Source organism: Podarcis bocagei, assembly GCF_964188305.1.
Source record: "Podarcis bocagei genome assembly, chromosome: 1".
Lineage (NCBI taxonomy): Eukaryota > Metazoa > Chordata > Lepidosauria > Squamata > Lacertidae > Podarcis > Podarcis bocagei.
The window spans coordinates 123,627,144-123,640,767 of record NC_138125.1 but is presented as its reverse complement, the minus strand read 5'-3'; the positions used below and the strand labels follow the sequence as shown (position 1 = coordinate 123,640,767).

General features: G+C 42.8%; 1 protein-coding gene across 2 annotated transcripts in view; it reads right to left on the bottom strand.

Annotated features, from left to right (window-relative positions):
* Positions 1 to 13,624, bottom strand: part of COL3A1 (collagen type III alpha 1 chain) — a 95,862-nt gene that overhangs the window by 33,296 nt on the left and 48,942 nt on the right. For both annotated transcript variants that reach the window (XM_081194688.1, XM_081194689.1), the window contains 9 exons: positions 13,023 to 13,076; positions 12,202 to 12,255; positions 10,728 to 10,781; positions 9,634 to 9,687; positions 8,273 to 8,317; positions 6,503 to 6,556; positions 5,036 to 5,080; positions 2,464 to 2,517; positions 460 to 558 (listed from right to left, as the gene is read on the bottom strand). In XM_081194688.1, the coding sequence (XP_081050814.1) occupies positions 460 to 558; positions 2,464 to 2,517; positions 5,036 to 5,080; positions 6,503 to 6,556; positions 8,273 to 8,317; positions 9,634 to 9,687; positions 10,728 to 10,781; positions 12,202 to 12,255; positions 13,023 to 13,076 (513 nt within the window). The remainder of the gene's footprint in view (positions 1 to 459; positions 559 to 2,463; positions 2,518 to 5,035; positions 5,081 to 6,502; positions 6,557 to 8,272; positions 8,318 to 9,633; positions 9,688 to 10,727; positions 10,782 to 12,201; positions 12,256 to 13,022; positions 13,077 to 13,624) is intronic.

The window sequence follows — 13,624 nt, the reverse complement described above, 5'->3', positions numbered from 1 at the left end:
GAGAAGAGAAGACTCCCTGGAAAAGACCCTGATGTTGGGAAAGATGGAGGGCACAAGGAGAAGGGGACGACAGAGGATGAGATGGTTGGATGGTGTTCTTGAAGCTACCAGCATGAGTTTGATCAAACTGCGGGAGGCAGTGGAGGACAGAAGTGCCTGGCGTGCTCTGGTCCATGGGGTCACGAAGAGTCGGACATGACTAAACAACAACAACTTGATAGATAGAAGATAGGGTGAAGCAGACAACAACTCCATGGAAAAGGAGGTTGGAAGCTGACAAAAATAAGAGAAAAGACAAAACTGTGTTTTTATTGTATAAGTTAAAAATGTTGAAATTTAATAAAATAGAATTGAAAAAATAGAATAAGTAATAATGTTGACATTCGTGGAAGCTGTGGAACAGATTTTACTAGGTGAGTAAAACAATGTATGGGTTTATAAAGGACATATGATACTTACAGCAGGACCAGGACCACCAGGCTGACCTTGAGGACCAGGTTCTCCTCTTGCTCCAGGAGACCCACTAGAGCCAGGGGGGCCAACAGGGCCAGTTTCACCCTGAATTGAAGAGAGCGAGCAATCGGTTTTAACAAACAAAACTCAGTAGCCTGATAATTTCATTCTACTTTGCCAAACCCTTTTTAGGCATTACAAATATAGGCCACCACAAAACGTCCATATATAAAATTTTAAAATAGATACAGTTATAAACAGCCATGTAAAATATGTAATAATGAGGATTTTCATTGGAGTTTCTTCTGATGCTTTCATTGAGTGGAAGATCACATCACACGAGGGATACAATTTTACATGTCACCTGGGAAGACAGGCAAACTAATGCCAGTGTACTGGAAGATGCAAAGATCACCAGTGTGGAAGAAATGATTCTTCAACATCAACTTCGTTGGACTGGTCATGTTGTGTGGATGCCTGATGATCGTCTTCCAAAGCAACTACCGTGGTACCTCGGGTTAAGAACTTAATTCGTTCTGGAGGTCTGTTCTTAACCTTAAACTGTTCTTAACCTAAAGCACCACTTTAGCTAATGGGGCCTCCTGCTGCCGCCGCGCCACCACTGCATGATTTCTGTTCTCATCCTGAAGCAAAGTTCTTAACCCGAGGTACTATTTCTGGGTTAGTGGAGTCTGTAACCTGAAGCGTATGTAACCTGAGGTACCACTGTAGTCTATTCTGAACTTAAAAATGGAAAGTACAATGCTGCTGGTCAACAAAAGAGGTTTAAAGACTGTCTCAAGGCTAATCTAAAAAAAAGTAATATAAACATTGACAACTGGGAAACACTGGCCTGCGAGCACTCCAGTTGGAGAACAGCCTTTACCAAAGGTGTCATGGGCTTTTGAAGACACTCGAACTCAGGACGCAAGGGATAAACGTGCTAAGAGGAAGACATGCTTGGAAAATCCACACCGTGATCAACTCCCGCCCGGAAACCAATGTCCCCACTGTGGAAGGACGTGTGCACCCAGAATTGGCCTCCACTGTCACTTACGGTCTCACTGTTAAAACTGTGTTTATGGAAGACAATCTTACTCAGCTACGAGTGATAGCCAAAGAAGAAGAAGAATTCTTCTTCAGCACAAAGTAATGTCAGCAAATATGTTTGCCATGATCTCTCAATAATTGTTGCTATTTAGAATGTGAAGGAAAGGGCGCATGGAATTGTTTTTTTGAAAAAGTTAGTGGAAACATCAACACCAAACACATTCATTTTTTTGCCATTCTGACTCTCCCCACAAAGGGATACTGAAAACCATAATTGATGAGGCACTGAAAATCCTCTTGCAGATATCTACACAGTGCCTTGTTACGTTTGCATCGATAGAGAAGATTTTAAATCTGGAACTTGGACATTCAAATCCACAAGTGTTTCAATTAAAATCACACTGCATTATTTTTTTGGGGGGGGGGGATAACCACTTCACATGCTATTGGTAAAGGGTAAAGGGACCACTGACCATTAGGTCCAGTCATGGATGACTCTGGGGTTGTGGCGCTCATCTCACTTTATTGGCCGAGGCAGCCGGCGTACAGCTTCCGGGTCATGTGGCCAGCATGACTAAGCCGCTTCTGGCGAACCAGAGCAGCGCATGGAAACACTGTTTACCTTCCCACCAGAGCAGTACCTTTTTATGCTAGGTTGGCAGGAGCAGGGACCGATAACGGGAGCATCGTGGGGATTTGAACCGCTGACCTTCTAATCGGCAAGCCCTAGGCTCTGTGGTTTAACCCACAGCGCCACCCGTACCCCACATGTTATTAATAGATAAGAAACACTTCGTTAGTGAAAAACCCAGACCCAAGAGCTACTTTTGATAAAACTTCCTAACTTCATCTATTTGTGGATTTCAGCAAAATGTCCTTAGGATCGCAGATGAGACATATATGAGACATTTATTTAAAGGCAAACATATAGGATAGAAAGGGATAGGATAGGATAGATACCTTAAAACCTGGAGAACCTGGAAATCCTGAAGGTCCAGGGGGGCCTGGGGGACCCTTAAGAAAACAGCAACAACAACATTATTATTGGAAGAAAACATGATATAGGTCATTATTTTTTAAAAGTATTAGTTGTGTTACATCATATTCTTATGAGAATAGATGAAAACAATCAAGAAGAAGAGGAAGAAGAGTCTGGACTTGATATCCCGCTTTATCACTACCCGAAGGAGTCTCAAAGGGGCTAACATTCTCCTTTCCCTTCCTCCCCCACAACAAACACTCTGTGAGGTGAGTGGGGCTGAGAGACTTCAGAGAAGTGTGACTGGCCCAAGGTCACCCAACAGCTGCATGTGGAGGAGCGGGGAATCAAACCTGGTTCACCAGATTACGAGTCTACCGCTCTTAACCACTACACCATGCTGGCTCAAGAGACTACGTGGCCCACATATGAACAAAATCTTTCCCTTTCTGAATGTGTGACTTTGGAAGGTTACCTTCACCATCATGAGCTGCTACCCTGTGCTTGAAGTGACACATCAAGCACAGAGCTTGAGCTCAGGTATCCAGCCTAGGGTCTCTCACAAAACCATAAGCTGCATTTGATTACCGCAAACCACAGAGGGCCTTCTCTGTGGTCACACCTAGGTTGTGGGACTCCCCACCAAGAGAGGTTCATTTTGTTCATCTCTGATGGACTTCCATCATCTTGTTCACACAAATTTTTGGCTTCTTAAACTGGTCTTTTTTAACAACAACAACAAATCCCTAGATTTTATATCTATCTCCTATGGCTTGTTCCTTACACATTTTTAAAAAATGTGGTCGACATGTTGATGTTGTGTGATTTTAAAGTAAACTTGACTATTATTTTTTTTACTGAAAAAGCAGGATATGGATATCACAACAATAGGTCTCAGGAAGCTTGTGTTATGATCATGTAAATGGTTATACACTGGTCTTTGCAGTATGCCAGATATACCGTATTTTTTGCTCTATAAGACTCACTTTTTTCCCTCCTAAAAAGTAAGGGGAAATGTGTGTGCGTCTTATGGAGCGAATGCAGGCTGCACAGTTATCCCAGAAGCCAGAACAGCAAGAGGGATTGCTGCTTTCACTGCGTAGCGATCCCTCTTGCTATACTGGCTTCTGAGATTCAAAATATTTTTTTTCTTGTTTTCCTCCTCCAAAAACTAGGTGCATCTTGTGGTCTGGTGCGTCTTATAGAGCAAAAAATGCGGTAAGTTACTTGGATTTCATAATGCTGAATATGGACAGATTTTAGCACACATTAGTCTCTTGGCTAAGTCCTGCTGCATTTTGATGGAATGGAGACTTAGAGCTCATCCAAACTTGCACCTGTCCCATGCCTAGAAAGCATGAGTCTGAGCAGTTTTCCACTTGCCCCACTGCTTTCCCCTGGGAAACCAGCTCTTTAGGAATAAATCAGAGCAAAGTTAGTCTGGAGAAAATGTGATTGATGTTTGCTCTGATTCAGCAGTAAACATTGGGCTTCCCCGGGGAAAGTGGTGCGGCAAGGGCAAATTGGATGAGTCTTTAGCGCAGCTGCTCTCATGTGGTGAGACTTTCACTTCAGCCACAGACTTTGATTCCCAATCACAGGGAAGACTCTTGTTAAAAGCAAGATGGCGTAAACCCATTTAAATTTCACTCTGTTCAGTGGACTGAGACACGCCTAACATTGTCTGGGTTTCCTCAGCACTTATGGAAACTGTGGTTTTAGATTTTGTTCGATAATCAATAACCTGAGAAGAATTTCAATCTAAATGCTATTCACAGAGACGCGACTAGATAGATTTATTTATTTTTGTTGGATCTCTATCCGACCCTTCTGTCACTACTTCTGGAGAGTGCACAGGGGGTGAGCTCTTCCTCTTTTTTAGATTTTGAGATGGAACTTAGCAAGTGTTTGAATAAAACAAGAGACTACCAGGGTGTGGGATGAACGTATAGAAGCAGAAGATACCAGTGTGGATAACAAAATGGCCAGGCATTGTTTTACTGATGCAGGTTGCCTGGCACTACTGGTTCTCTGCAACAAATGTAATATCTGAAGTACAATTCATCTGAAGTTTTACTTTGGCCGTTGCCTTCATTGAGGGAAGCCAGAAGTGCTTTATGTCACGCTTGCAATTCAGCAGCACTTAATATAATATATGGGCTAGATGTAAAGGTAAAGGGACCCCTGACCATTAGGTCCAGTCATGGCCGACTCTGGGGTTGCGGCTCTCATCTCGCTTTATTGGCTGAGGGAGCCAACGTACAGCTTCCGGGACATGTGGCCAGCATGACTAAGCCGCTTCTGGCGAACCAGAGCAGCGCACGGAAATGCCGTTTACCTTCCCACCAGAGTGGTACCTATTTATCTACTTGCACTGGCGTGCTTTCGAACTGCTAGGTTGGCAGGAGCAGGACCCGAGCAACGGGAGCTCACCCCGTCTGTAGTTTAACCCACAGCGCCAACTGCGTCCCGGGCTGTACTCTGAGTTATAAACAGGTCAGCTTTTGAATACATGCAGAGTGGCTGATAGCTACACAATGCACAGTTACTTACGGGTTGACCAGCTGCTCCAGGGGAGCCATCATTACCACGACCGCCCTGCAAATGGAATTAAATACATTAGGAACAAACAAAATCTGACACGGAACAATATCAATATGTTTCCCTCTTTTAAACAAACATTTGTTTCTAAGGAAAGAAAGAAAACTCCATGTGTAAATTCCTCTCATTGCAAACACTGAACTTGCTCCTCACCAGAAACTTTGGAGCTTCAGGAATTTTATGTGCACATTGGAGCTCTGGGTGATGAATCTGGAACTGATGGGTTTGGGAAACAAGGGGACCAAATCTTCAAGAAAGGCAGTTTTAAAAATGCCTTTTAAATAATGGCTGCCAAGCCCACAAAGTAAACAAACTATAGCATGTGTTAATCCTGGTATAAAGTAATGTGACCCCTGACCATTAGGTCCAGTTGTGGACAACTCTGGGGTTGTGGTGCTCGTCTCGCTTTATTGGCCGAGGGAGCCGGCGTACAGCATGGCCAGCATGACTAAGCCGCTTCTGGCGAACCAGAGCAGCACATGGAAATGCCGTTTACCTTCCTGCCGGAGCGGTACCTATTTATCTATTTGCACTTTGATGTGCTTTCGAACTGCTAAGTGGGCAGGAGCAGGGACCGAGCAACAGGAGTCACCCCATTGCGGGGATTCGAACCGCCAACCTTCTGATCGGCAAGCCCTAGGCTCAGTGGTTTAACCCACAGCGCCACCCGCGTCCCTCAATCCTGGTATAGGGGGAGAATAATTTGATTCTTACTACGGGCACTTGGGATATACTTAGAAAATAAAAACACAGAATTTGGGGGCATCAGTGCCAAAGGAGCGGAGGATATATAAATAGTTCACCATTCTTGACAGTCAGTAGCCAGGCCTCCAACAAGGCATGGAGGATGCAATCCTATCTAGGATTGCTGCTATAATGATAATGATAATGATAATGATAATGATAATGATGATGATAATTATAATAATAATAATACTACTACTACTACTACTACTACTACTAATAATAATAATAATAATACATGTTGTTTTTCATACACCTATTGATTTTAAAATGTCACCAATAAGCATATTAACAACAACAACAATCACTGACAAATCTCTGCACAGAACATGTAGAGATTCACTGTATATTCAGAGGCTTGTCTGCACACCCTCCCCAGTTTAGCCCCCAATCCCAATATTTTTCTTGAGCTTCTGCAATCCTTGGGGTTTCTTCTCAGCCTGCTGAAACCTCCCTGTTCTGCGTGGATGGTACTTTTGTAACATACGGACCCTTTCTCCAAACACACTCATGCTATACTTTGTCGTCTCCTTTTGTACACAAGAAAACCAGAGGCAACATGAGAAAATTCTGGGTCTGCATGCTATCTTCCAGGATTCTTGAGACCTACTGTAGATGCCTTGCCTGAAGGACTAAAAATAGCAATCAATGTGAAGTTTTGGTTCAGTAACTTACAGCACTTCCTGGAGCTCCCGGTCTTCCTCTCTCACCAGGCTGACCTCTTGGACCCTAATGAATATATATGAAATTCAGTGAAGGAATGGAAATCAAACACAGTTTGTTTAAAATTATTCATCACTGACTGGATAGCTGGAAAACCTTTATGAGAGAAACACCACCAATGACTCTTTAAGATTTTGGCCTCATAGTAAGACTATTTTGATCATGTATATTGGGATTCACTGCCTATAGGAGCTGGGGTGGCTTGGAGGAGGCAGTGTCTATTTAGGAGGACACCATCTCCACACTCCAATACTTCCACCATTTTATAAAATAAATAAAAGATAAGGGACCCCTGGACGGTTAAGTCTAGTCAAAGGCAACTATGGGGTTGCGGCACTCATCTTGCTTTGAGGCCAATGGAGACGGTGCTTGTCCACAGACAGCTTTCCGGGTCATGTGGCCCGCATGACTAAACTGCTTCTGGCACAATGGGACACCGTGATGGAAACCAGAGCGCACGGAAACGCCGTTTAGCTTCCTGCCGCAGTGGTACCTATTTATCTATTTATTCTGGTGTGCTTTCAAACTGATAGGTTGGCAGAAGCTGGGACAGAGCAAAGGGAGCTCACCCTGTCATACGGATTCAAACCGCCGACCTTCTGATCATCAGGCCCAAGAGGCTCAGGGGTTTAGACCACAGTGCCACCCGCATCATTTTATAGACAGTACCTACCAACTCTATGTATACTTAGCTGCTAAGGGATAGTTGAGTTTGTGTAGTAGGAAGCCCTTTTTTGGACAACAGAAATGGATAACAGCATGGAATTTCTTCTCAAAAGGGAACAGATGCACAATCGACTAGCTGGTGGCAACATATATTAAAGGTAAAGGGACCCCTGACCATTAGGTCCAGGCGTGACCGACTCTGGGGTTGCGGCGCTCATCTCGCTTTATTGGCCGAGGGAGCCAGCGTACAGCTTCCGGGCCATGTAGCCAGCATGACTAAGCTGCTTCTGGTGAATCAGAGCAGCGCGCGGAAACGCTGTTTACCTTCCCGCTGGAGCGGTACCTATTTATCTACTTGCACTTTGATGTGCTTTCGAACTGCTAGGTTGGCAGGAGCAGGGACCAAGCAACAGGAGCTCACCCCATTGCGGGGGTTCGAACTGTGACCTTCTGATCAGCAAGTCCTAGGCTCTGTGGTTTAACCCACAGTGCCACCCTCGTCCCGGTAACATATATTACTGGTTGTTAAACAGCTCCACAGCTCATTTCTGCAGGCTATTCAAAAGGTAAGTGCTTACCTTTGAAACCCTATATAGCTTGAGATGGGAATGATACTTGAAGGAACACCCTGTGTCCATTATAGCCTGTCATAAACTGATATCACAATCACCAGAGGTGCTCTATTTGATACCCCCACCTTTTGAAGTGAGGCAGGTGACTTTCTCAGCTGTGGAATTCCATTTACAGAATCTTTCCCCATTTACGGCATCTACTATGCTATCTTTTTGAGCCAGAGGAAAACAAAACTGTTTTAATTTTCCAGGTTTTTAACTGTTCCTATGTGATTATTTTATATCTATTACACTTGTTTTATTTACATTTTTAATAATAATAAAGGTCATCTTAATGTTTTGCCTTGGTTTTCCTGTGTGTGCTGCCCTGGAAGTATTTATAGCAAAGGGAACAAGGCTTATAAATTTAATCCAATAGCTGAATGTTCTATCAAGTATTCATTTTGAGACTTCCTACTCAATTGTTTTGAAATAAACAAATTACCATTGGTCCGGGGGATCCATTTTCTCCAGGAAGACCATTCTCACCCTATTTAATAAAGAAAACACTGGATAAATATACAGCATATATTGTTTCACATTTTATCTGGTGTGTTTTGAAAACTGTTTCTTCTTCTTTTGTGAATCGTTAAATATTTTTCCCTGATCCAGCAAGGTCAATAAGTTCATGGAAGCAGGCTTTTATATGAGGATCACTTTTTGGATCAGACCCTCATATGTAAAATAAAAATAAAAATGCAATACATAGGTCAAATCTGCCTGCACTATCTTGGGCAGTGATCCTGGCTGGATTGGGCCATAGGGGAGAGCGATCATTTGCTTGGAAAGTCAGATCAACATTACCAAAGACAACTGGGTGAGCATGTAAAGTCTTTGTGTGTTGTAGAGTTCCTGCTGGGTTTTGCTGAACACAGGGATCTCTGGAATTAAAACCTCATGTGAAACGGTAAATATTTTCCTATTCTTCTTAAATTAATTGTGTGAAGGGGTTGCATAATTAAGCAAATACTATGGTGCAATAATACACAGGTTTACTCAGCCTCAGAATGAAGCAAGCGCCACTGATTTTGGCATGGCTTGCTTTTAGGTAGGGATGGTAGAACCTGTCAGTCTCAAGTTTTCTCTCAGTTTCTCATTTTTCCATTCTTAAGTTCAGTTCACATATTTTTGCATTGGTTTGAGAAATATATATGTAAAAAATGTCCTCGTGAAAATTTGTAGGCACATTTCTCACAATATACACATCATTTTAACTGTAGTTTTGCCTAATATACACATTTTAGGCAAGCAATTTCCCCCTCATGTAAGGCATTTTTGTATGTGATTTTTAGTAATAGAATGCATTAATTAATAGAATGCACACTTTCCTGCAACATAGACATTTTGTATACCTTTTATGCCAGAGAAGTGCAAAATTCAGAGAGCTCCAAAGGACAGCCGTATATATTATGTCTTGTGAACCAAACTGAATTTGTCACCCATCCCTACTACCAGGTAAGAGTATATAAAATTGCCGCCCTAAACTCTATTCAGGCATTCCTAATTCTATTCATGGAACTGGTGTGGGGCTGTGCATGCCACTCTCACCCAAACTTTGCATTTGGCAGAACCCACTTAAAGTCCCCCCCTGCGTTTGGGAAACCTTATTGTTCAAGCAGAGAAGGCTAGATGAATGTTTAGCTAAATGCACTTAAAAATCCCATATTTAGGGTCATCCACTCCTTCAACCAAACCAAGCATGCAGCCTCATAATACAGCTTAATGGCCCCTTCAGGCATACATTTAAAACAATCCCTAATTTGGTAGAAGCGGTTCTGTACAGTATTTAGAATAAACATATTTTACCTTCAGACCAGGAGCACCTGCATCACCTTTGGCACCATCTCTTCCATCAAATCCCTTTGGGAAAGGAAATAAATATATTAGCACATCTCTTTGGAAAATGCCATTCTCTCTCTCCCTGTCTCCCATTTTGATAAACAACAGAGTTTGCTCTGTTCATTTCCCCCTACACCAGTGCTTTTTTCCGGGGGGGGGGGGATGCAGGGGTACGCATATCCCTAAACATTTTTTGAATCTTTGTACTTTTGTCCATTTACTATATTCATTTTCCCCGATTTGAACTATAAAATGGTGAGTTTCTTGAGTCAAAATGAGAGTACTCCTAAACTTTTTTTGGGGGGGGGAAGAAAAGCACTGCCTACATCTGAGTAGAGACGCACAAATAGAAATCATTTACCTTAACTATGGTCAAAGAAACTTCAGGGAGGAGGGGGTTAAGAATTTCACAGAATTTATATTTATTTATTATTTATTCTACGGGGGGGGGGTGACGGACATTATTCAACAGCTTCTCAAGTGGAAGTAACAGCAGTTGTGTTGCCAGTCTGACCACCATTTTGGATTCTCCAATCATGGTAGAGAAACAGCGTTGTGGGAGGGAAATAGCAGCCGCCAAATTAAAATAATATAGAACAACAACAAAAGGAGGATCTTCAGGCGAAATTCTGAAAATCTCTTCTTAATGCCAGAGAAAAAGTAACCCCAGGAATGCAAACTCCAAGGAAATGGGCCTGCATAGCTCCAAAGCCAATTTATATAGAAAAAAAGAATTCTCCATTGAAATTGCCTGAACACAGCAGTGCTAATGAAAAATTGTACTCATCTGAGAATATTTCCTCTTTCCACTGACTCTGCCAGTGAATACTTGCTAACACAACTGGACCCCAAGCCAACAAAAGTTATTGCAGTTACCTTGTCCTAACTGGTTGAATTGGGGCCCTGATCTTTGGGGCTTCAGCTAGTTTAGCTTAGAAAAGTGTTTGAGTGAATAAACATCTCATTGGCTTGAGTAAGATTCTGCTATATACAAGAACTGGGAGAATTACCGCTTGTTGATATGCCTTCTAACATGCACTGGCTGAAGTTAAAATACTTACTCGGTGACCTTTCATTCCAGGCATGCCAGGCATGCCAGGGGGACCTTTGTGACCCTAAATGGAAATGAGAGGTAGTAGAAAAAGAATCCATGAAGGCACATGTAAAATGGAGATAATTTTATATAAATATTCACTGAAAGTTTTTATTGCATTCTCAGTTCAATGGCTCCCCGGTTGTTTCAGAACTACAATTCCCATCAGCCCCAGCAAGCAAAGGATGATGGGAGTTGTTATTTAGCAACATCCGGAGGGCCAAAATTTTCCCAAATGTGACTTAGGGTGATACAAAAATAAGTCATACTCAGAGTATATCCACCGATTTCACTGGGTTTGTTCTAAGCATGTCTTATTCTGGGCATCCCTCAGATTGAAACAAACAGACAAACGAAAGAAAGAAAGAAAGAAAGAAAGAAAGAAAGAAAGAAAGAAAGAAAGAAAGAAAGAAAGACAAAAGAACGAACAAACTAACGAATCTCTGAGCACATTATTATTTGAAGCAAGGGCTGATTGGAATATGACCTGATCCTCACCCTACTGCCATGCCACCCCTACTTACCTGCTGTATAACCATAAAGTAATGGCCTGATTTCACCCAACACATGTGGCCTCATGTGCCTCATTCCCACAGCTTCCAAGAGCCACATTTCTACAACTGCTACACATCATGATACTGTGGAAATACTCTCCAAATTGGGAAGTGGTTTTTTTCCCCTCCCCCCATTGGGACAATCCTGCAATGCATGGCTTCCAGCAGGGAGTTCAAACAACCCCACAAAGCACTGAATTAATGTGTGGGGCAGTTTCAGGGTGGTATGGACTTAGTCTTGTCACTGCTGGCAGGCATTGTGGTTACGTACCCTGCTACCTGCATATCTGGCCAGGGTTTGGATGTACCTGATGTGCCTAGTTACATGTACATGGGAAGAGCTCCTCCATGCAAGGGAGATCCTGAGCAGCTCTAGGTGTTTGGGTGACAGGATGCTGTCAGGAACTCCCAGCTGGTTTCCCGGGAAAATATAAAGACAAAGGAAGGTTCCTTACTGTCCCTTTTTAGTCAATATTTACAGAGAGAGGCTATAGAACCCAGTCTCTTAGATAATGGCGCTGTCCCGAGTGAATCTCCACCCCCCGTCTCTCCTACTTCCTCATTCGTCATCATCATCACCTCCTCTATGGGTGCCCTCTGTCTTTGAGCTCTTTGCTCTCCTACTTTTAAGGCTCACCAGGTACTGGGAGATGAGGGGTCTAGAATGCATTCTAAAGACACTGTGTCATCCAGCTGCCGTTCTGGTCCTGCCTCCTCCTCTCCCATTATTTCCCAACTTTTCCTCTCATCTGCCTCTGAGCTGTGACCTCCTGCAACCCCCTGTTGTAAATCTAAACTGTCCTCAGCCATATTCAGATTGGACCACATTTCCAGAACCACCCATATTTATACTCAAAACCAAGAAAATATTTTTTTCCCCTTCCTTACAGGAGTACCAGGTAATCCACGTTCGCCGGTTCTGCCAGGTCTTCCAGATTCTCCCTAAAGAGAGATAATAATAATAATAATAATAATAATAATAATAATAATAATGCATTGTCTTGCTATAGTGTCTCAGTAAATTCTTAAGAGTTCAAAAGAAGGCTCAGACCTACAACAGGAAAATCAGTTTTGTGAATGGCATTCCTTTATGAGAAGAACAATAATGTTTTGTTGACTTTAATTGACCTATTCTCACAATTCATTGTGCAAATAATGAGCAACCTGTGCAGGTCTTCCAGTGTATACTAAGGTGTGTATATGATGGAAGGGTGGCCCGATACAACCCTCTGGCTTTGAGCTCAACAAGCAGGCCTGGCCCACCTATGAGGCATGGTGAGGCAATTGCCTCAGGGTGGCCAGCACTAGACAGCTGGGAGGGGTGGTAGATTCGGCTTCTGTGGAGCACAAAGCCTGCCATTTGCTGCTCTTGTCAGCTGCCACTACTTCCTCTACTGCATGCCCATCTACCCCGTGTGCCCCCCACCCCCGCAACCCACATGGCAAAATGTGCTCGACTGTCCCTGTCAACAAGAGGAACCAGGAACTTAGGCTAGCGGATGGCAAATCAGCATTCATGGCGTCTGAAGTCTCTTTCATCGATCTTTGAGCAAAACAGGAAATGGGGGGACACCTTGTGTCAAGAGAAGTACTTTTCTACCTGTACAATCCACCTTTGGATTCAAACCAACGGTGTAGAAGAAAATGACTCTCCTTAGATAGCCTTATGTAATATTATAAGCTTAATGTTAACTATGAACTTAACTTACATCTTTTCCGGCAGGGCCAGGTGGACCCATATTTCCAGGTGGACCAGCAGGACCCTGAAAAACAGAAACAATATATGGTGGTCTACAGAAATGATAGCCAGTGGAAATCAGATTATGTAGGTTCTGAGAGAAAGAGAACTCAGCAGGTGATGTCGGAGTCCAAACTGATTTCCCCTACTTTTCTGCAACTGTTTACAACCTTCCATGAAGTGGAATAGTAAGATGGAGTCTGTAGTCACTATGGCTATTGAGAAACTGGTGCCCAAAATATGGCGGCTGTGAATCTATCCACAATGGATTTGTAGGGTGATGTCAATTATATGGCACTTGTTGTTTGTTAATTTCATGGCTGAATATTTCTTGTTATTGTCCCTCCCACCACATGGTGAAATCTAGGATTTCAGAAGTCTTGCAAAACATTATGCAGGACATTGTTTTATTAATCTATATTCTCAGGCTTTGGCTGGAGAAATTCACTTTCGTGAGACCAATTAGCATGAACATGATTCTCAGAGAATGTTGCCTGGTCATGGTTTTGTAGTTCAGTTTATCTGAAAAAAATTAACTCATGTGACAATTTGTCCCTTTAATGCTTTTTAAAG